General features: G+C 39.2%; 1 protein-coding gene across 1 annotated transcript; it reads right to left on the bottom strand.

Moving 5' to 3' along the window:
• Positions 1–4,068: 4,068 nt before the first annotated feature.
• LOC128235977 (prespore vesicle protein-like) lies at positions 4,069–5,051 on the bottom strand. The gene is made up of 2 exons (XM_052950760.1): positions 4,877–5,051; positions 4,069–4,655 (listed from the first exon to the last, which is right to left on the bottom strand). The coding sequence occupies exons 1-2, from the start codon at positions 5,049–5,051 to the stop codon at positions 4,069–4,071; spliced, it is 762 nt and encodes a 253-aa protein (XP_052806720.1).
• Positions 5,052–7,218: the final 2,167 nt, after the last annotated feature.

Here is a 7,218-nt window from a genome sequence, read left to right as displayed (position 1 = left end):
AAAAATACATTTTTAATTAATTTTGTTTAACTGAGGTGGGAGAAAAAGCATCTACCATAGCCGCTCGTGTAAGATAGTTTCATCCCGACCCTCGCGCAGGGTGTTTTGCAAAAACTCGGTAAACCTCGTTTCCGCAAAACACCCTACGCTCGGGTCGGAATGAACCTATCTTACACTCTCGGCCATGGAAGATACTTATAATCTTGTTCTTGATAAACAAGTGAGCATGGTTCAGTGAGGATATTTATTCCATGACACGACTGGTGTGTAGATCTGTGAAATTGTGGAGAAAATATCGCCAGCCAAAAGACTATGAATTTTTCAAATCAACACTAAATAAATATCACTATGCTCTAAGACCTGAAAAAAAGAGTTTATTCTAAGCCAGAAAGTACTCGAGTCCCAGAGATTCTAAGAAACTCTACCAGTAAGAAAAACTTAACCGGAAGCAAGTCTGAGTACTCTATGCCAACCGTGGAGGGCGGAAGCAATCTAGCTGATAAGTTTGCTGACCATTTCATGGACAAAATCGAAAACATACGAGAATCTTTGAAGGACTTTGACAATTGTGAAAATTGTGCCAACGTTTGAATATTTTGAAGTATTTTCAGAGGAGGAAATTAGAAAACTTATACATAAATTACAAACAAAATCATCAGAATTCGACGTGTTGCCTACAAAAGTGTTAAAGTCATTCCTGAACGAGCTGTTGCTTTCAATAACTTGGCTTGTGAACCTTTCCTTGAGGAGTGTTTCCAGCAAAATGGAAACAGGCGATTGTCAGACCACTTTTGAAAAAGGCTGGTCTTCAACTGAAATTTTCCAATTATCGCTCTGCCAGCCATTCGTCATTTTTGTTAAATTTAATTAAAAAGCGGCACTTTATAGACTATATCAGCGTGTGAATGAGCATAACCTCCTCCCAAAGAACCAATCAGCTTATAGATAGTTTCACTCGTGCGAGTCCGCTTTACTCCGGCTTGTGAATGATTTGCTTGATGGGATGGAACATCAAGATTTTACGGCACTAATAGCTATATACCTTAGTGCGGCGTTCGACACGGTCGACCACGACATTCTCGTCGACGTATTGGCCAATCAGTATGGTGTTTGTGGATCAGCGCTTGCATGTGGGATACGTACATGCGACCACGTGGCTGCCGCGTGAAGGGGAATCAAATATCTTCATATCAGCGCCATCTTATATGTAGTGGCCCGCAAGGAAGTTGTGTGGATCCGTGGCTCTATTTGACCTATGCTTGAACTCTATTTGTCATTGTGTCCCCGCCCATTTCCGTGTTTTGTCTTCCGCATAAGAGACTGCAATTCAAGAACTGCAAGGTTGTGCTATTGTCATAAACGACTGGATGAACAATAACATTCTAAAAATGAATGCATCCAAAACAGAATTTATCATGTTTGGTAGTCGCCCGCAGTTGAATAAGTGTAACACCATAGAAATTGAAATATGCGGCGATAACATCAAACTGCAGAATTATATCAAATATGTTGGCACTCTTCTAGAAACCACACTTAATTTCAACGAGCATATTAAAAGAAAGTGTAAAACTGCTATTTTGAACTATTTCAAGATAGAAAAATATCCGTAAGTTTCTAACCAAAGAAGCAGCTGAGGTCTTTGTTTTGTCATTAGTAATTTCTCACTTGGATTATTGTTACATCATTCTGTATGGTGTCACTCAATGTGAACCACGTAATTTACAACGTATCTAGAATATGTGTGCTAAACTTGTTCTCAACCGCTTTAGGCGTGATAGTTCAAAACAGGCATTATATGACATGCACTGGTTACCCATAAAGGCAAGAATTAATTTTCAAGATCCTCACTTATATGTATAACTGTCATGTAGGAAACGCTCCTCAATACCTTACTGAACTTTTGTCTAGAAAACATTAAAAACGCATATTACAATCCTCGGAATCATCAATAGGATGCTACGTTTTGCCTTTAAATAAGAAAAAAACCTTCAGTGACAGGAGTTTTAGTACTATTGGCCGTAAGCTTTGGAATGAACTGCCTCTGAGCCTTAGACAAAGTGTCATTAAACATCTTCAAGAAACTTTTAGAACAATGCATAATAATCTCTGAAAATGTGAGTTTTCTCGTGAGTTTTCAAAACGTACACCTATGAACAATTTACCAATATATTGATGTGTTGTCTACACGTTGGTGAACATCCATTGTGTATATACATGTTATACATCATTTATATACTATGCATTGATCTATGTGTGTCTGTATTGCTTTAATTATCTTTTAATTCATTATTGTACAACGCCATTGCATATGTGTTTATATGTAGAAATAGGCATTTAAGTAAATAAACAGGTTTCAAGTTTCAAGTATTTATGGCATTAAGTTTTTTCCCACGGACACCAACGTGGCACATACAAATGGTCAGAGGTAGGTTCGTTGGTGGTGATTTAAAGTGTATTTGTTGAGACGTGTTATCAAACATGATCACAATGGGCTTTTGTGCTACTGGGTTCATCTCTATAAGTTTAAATGCATTATTACAGACCTAGATTATAAAAAATGTGGGTAAGTTGATACTGTTTGTTATTTGTTGTTGTTGCTGTTATTGGTACTTGCATGCAAACGAACAACATAATTGTATTTCATGGCATCGTATACCTGTTGAAACTTTTACAAACTTAAGTGATATGGGCACGAAATAACAAAAACAAAGCAATGCAATGCAGTATTATGTTTTACAGTAATTGTTGCTACAAACTATGATAAAATGAGCTTTTGTTTTTTGTGCCATGAAAAAAGATCACCGAAGGCTGTGGTCTTGACTCTGTACCGGTAGTTCCAGTAGCCTTTGAAAACACCTTTAAAATACAACCTACATTTTCAGCCAATGAAGTTAGGCAATCATTTAGTACTACACATGTAGACTTAATTATTAAGCATTTCAACTTCCGTGGGCGTTTAAAGGTTCGCCTACTGCCACTCATCCGACAAACACTCCCTGCATCAGATTTAGCGTTGACAATGTGTCAGCCATTCAGGTTGTATTCTAAGTCAGATATATGTTCTCAAGTAATAAATTAATGTTTATGAAGGGTTCGTTTGCCTCGCTCAATCCGCCCATTCTTAATCATTAAGATTTTATTTCATGTCATTGTCGTAACCTTTATCAACTGATTTAGTTCCCCAGGGCTGGGGCGAATGGGGTACCTGGTCACAATGTATGCAGACACTGGCCGGTGTATCAGGTCTCTCTTACCGGTACCGCCTCTGTGACCGATGCCCCGAAAACGTTAAGTCGCAGAAGAAGTGGTGCTTGGGTCCCGGCGGCTGTTTCCGTAAGTTTCCAGTAAACTGCATTTGACGGCGGTTGCCTCAGCGTCTAGTGAAAACGATATTTTAATGTAATTGTTTTATGTGTCATGTCTCTTTTCATGTTTCTCTTAGACTTCGCTTTGAAACAAGATCATAGTTATGTATGGCTGGCTGCTGGGCTTGTCCCTTGAGCTATCTTTATAATATTACTTTCAGATAGTTTATCCATTGTATATGTTTTGCCCCTATATATTATTACTATTTTTTAAAATGGATTGATAATGTTTTAGCATTGAACATTTATAAGGGTAGGTTCATTACCTAAGTATCGTTTCTTAACGATTTAATCTCACTGATAACTAATTGATTCAATATATCAATTCTAGTATAAAGAACTACGTAACTCTATTGCTAAGAATGATGAAAAATATTTAAGGGAAACATTTGAAAAAAAACTTACATGCAAAAAGAGACAGTGGTAAGATTTCATTATTTAAAACAATAGCTCGAAGATTTCTCTAACTGAATATTGTATTGAATTGGACTATTTCCAGCTGCATCCATAGTTCGAATTGAAGGCAGTCGTACCTGGCATGTTGGACAACAGGCTGTCCTGAAATGCATTGTGGGCGGGTTACCTTTACCCATCGTTAAATGGCACACCGCTGAGGTAGGAATACATTATGTAATTTTAATTTAATAAATAACACAAAAACGAACATGTTTGACAGTGTAGCTTACACATGGCGCTTACTAAGCTAAACGCTGGTGGTATGTGTTGCTCGCTGGTGGTAGGTGTTGCTCGCTGGTGGTAGGTGTTGCTCGCTGGTGGTAGGTGTTGCTCGCTGGTGGTAGGTGTTCCTCGCTGGTGGTAGGTGTTGCTCGCTGGTGGTAGATGTTGCTCGCTGTTGGTAGATGTTGCTCGCTGTTGGTAGATGTTGCTCGCTGGTGGTAGGTGTTGCTCGCTGGTGGTAGGTGTTGCTCGCTGGTGGTAGGTGTTGCTCGCTGTTGGTAGGTGTTGCTCGCTGGTGGTAGGTGTTGCTCGCTGGTGGTAGGTGTTGCTCGCTGGTGGTAGATGTTGCTCGCTGGTGGTAGGTGTTGCTCGCTGGTGGTAGGTGTTGCTCGCTGGTGGTAGGTGTTGCTCGCTGGTGGTAGGTGTTGCTCGCTGGTGGTAGGTGTTGCTCGCTGTTGGTAGGTGTTACTTGCTGGTGGTAGGTGTTGCTCGCTGGTGGTAGGTGTTGCTCGCTGGTGGTAGGTGTTGCTCGCTGGTGGTAGGTGTTACTTGCTGGTGGTAGGTGTTGCTCGCTGTTGGTAGGTGTTACTTGCTGGGGGTAGGTGTTGCTCGCTGTTATTAGGTGTTACTTGCTGGTGGTAGGTGTTGCTCGCTGGTGGTAGGTGTTGCTCGCTGGTGGTAGATGTTGCTCGCTGTTGGTAGGTGTTACTTGCTGGTGGTAGGTGTTGCTCGCTGGTGGTAGGTGTTGCTCGCTGGTGGTAGGTGTTGCTCGCTGGTGGTAGATGTTGCTCGCTGTTGGTAGGTGTTGCTCGCTGTTGGTAGGTGTTACTTGCTGGTGGTAGGTGTTGCTCGCTGGTGGTAGGTGTTGCTCGCTGGTGGTAGATGTTGCTCGCTGTTGGTAGGTGTTACTTGCTGGTGGTAGGTGTTGCTCGCTGGTGGTAGGTGTTGCTCGCTGGTGGTAGGTGTTGCTCGCTGGTTTGCTTCAATGTTTGCCCATGTGGTAATCATCGTCTAAAATACGTAACATTAAAAAGTACAAAACGTTATATTTACACTCCTACTTTTGCTTTCTCAGGCTGAGGTGAACGTCAACTTTTCAATTGCTTTCATATTGGTATGAATGCAACATTTTCGGAATAAGTTTTAAAGCACAAATCGACGTTTCTGATTTGTCACATGACGTTTTATATGGGTTAAACGAATTTGACGCCGATTGAATATGTGTCTTTATTGATTCGCTGGTGTTCAAACAAAGAGGTTTAGTATTTTGGGCCAAATGTTTCAGAATTTAAATTTAAATAGAATTCATGTTCCGGTGAGCAAGACATCGCCGGAATACGCGTTTGGTATTACACGATCGAAGCTTGTGATTGGTCAAAATCTTTGTGACATAGATTAATTTATAATACGTCACATTGTGTTATTATCGTCTCTGTCGTCTCGGCTTGTAAGCGTGTAAATATATAAACATTTACTATTTTAGGATTGCGGTTTATCGGTGTATGGAACATTTGGTAATTGAACGGTTAGTGGTTCACGGATAGTTGTGAAGTCCTGCAGCTTGCTAAAGCACTAACCAAATGTTTTCAGACACGGCTAACCGCAATTATAAAACATTCAAGTGTTAAATGTCAGTGTGTATAATTATACAAGGACATGGAACCATGCAGAAACATGTACTCGAGGAAATGTATAATGCACAATCTACAACGAATGAATGATGAATATGTTAGTGTTGAAGTTTCGTTTCCTAACATGGCAAACCTACATCAGTTTAAGATACAATAAATATTTGAATTAAGCGCAGTCGTATGTGAACTGAACAACACTAAACAGAGTATATTTGTAACAAGCTTGTCCCTGTAGTTGCCATGGTACTATATTAATGAAGACGAATACAAGACCGTATCTGCTCTAGACAGAGACATAGTTTTACTTCATTGAGCATGTTTAATAAATATAGAAATATTAATTTGTACTAAACATGAATTGTTTGTACTTAATACATTGAAATGATGTCTATTTCAGGAAAAAAACATCGACGAAGCGGAACTACGTATTGATAACGTCACACTGGGTCATGCCGGCAACTATACATGTCACACCCGTAACCTGTGCTTCACGGGCCAAGCAGAAATGCCGGAACAGCAGCAAGTCTCCATCACAGTGTTGCCATAGCAACGTATTAATTTTACGTTGAAATCCAGCGCTTTTCTTTTTTTCTTTTTTTTCAATATATGTATAAACACACAGTGTGTCTCTTCCATATAGATTAACATGTGTTAGAATGGAATTTGAATAATGAAATATTAGTGAACCTATAAATGTCTTTTATTGTACAATGAGCGCTCTGACAACAAGAACAATATTCAAATTTTGATCGTTATTTTACATTTCCCGTAATATAAGTGTTATATCTAAAACGAAATCAAGTATTTAGGTTATTCGATTTTGGAGTAACGTCAAAGGTTCGGGATAATTAAGGTTAGGGTTTGTTTTGCATCCCCTTCTCGCGAAACTGTCCCCATATAACTCTCACCTACATTTCTATCTGGTATTTTGTGCACGTAGATGAATGATGTCGTCTGCTGGCTATAAGCTCGAAATGAATCCCTTTTAATTAAGTACAAATGCGGGAACAGCGTCTTCTAATTGGAATTTCCGCTTTTGAACGAGGCGGGATGTCGGTATGAGATTGCCATTTATCTGGCGCTAGATTGCTGCTACATTTGGTTTATGAAATATTAAGAGTACTGTTTTAATAACTATTTATAGCAGTTAACATAAAATTCGTATTTGCTTAATGAGTAGTTATTGCTCCAATTTACTATCCAACTAGGTCCGTAAAACCATTGTTCGCTGAATGTGTCTGTAATTCACCAATTTATACAGAACATAGTGGACATTAACAGAGTGATTACTTTTATTGCACAATATACTGTCAGTATAATTACTGAATATGGTTGGTATTGAATATTTCTAAATGAAAGGGTACACACATCAATCCTGCGTTTGTGTTTCGTTCCACGTTTTATGAAATATAATGGAAAGAAACTACTTCTCAGTTTACCCTAGGTTCAAGTCATGAGACGAAAATCATCAGTTTTGTAGAGTACATTGTAAAAAATAAGGCTTTTGGACGTTCCGTTAAAGGTCAAACCATTACGACAAAGGG

This window comes from Mya arenaria, chromosome 5, assembly GCF_026914265.1.
Source record: "Mya arenaria isolate MELC-2E11 chromosome 5, ASM2691426v1".
Lineage (NCBI taxonomy): Eukaryota > Metazoa > Mollusca > Bivalvia > Myida > Myidae > Mya > Mya arenaria.
This window is presented reverse-complemented; position numbering and strand designations above follow the sequence as displayed.

What these genes read in the sequence shown, in the direction of transcription:
- LOC128235977 (XM_052950760.1), bottom strand. Translation starts at nt 5,051, where the DNA reads ATGATTACCACATGGGCAAACATTGAAGCAAACCAGCGAGCAACACCT. An exon ending in GCGAGCAACACCTACCACCA is followed by an intron (nt 4,656 to 4,876) that starts GCAAGTAACACC and finishes ACCTAATAACAG; the next exon opens with CGAGCAACACCTACCCCCAG.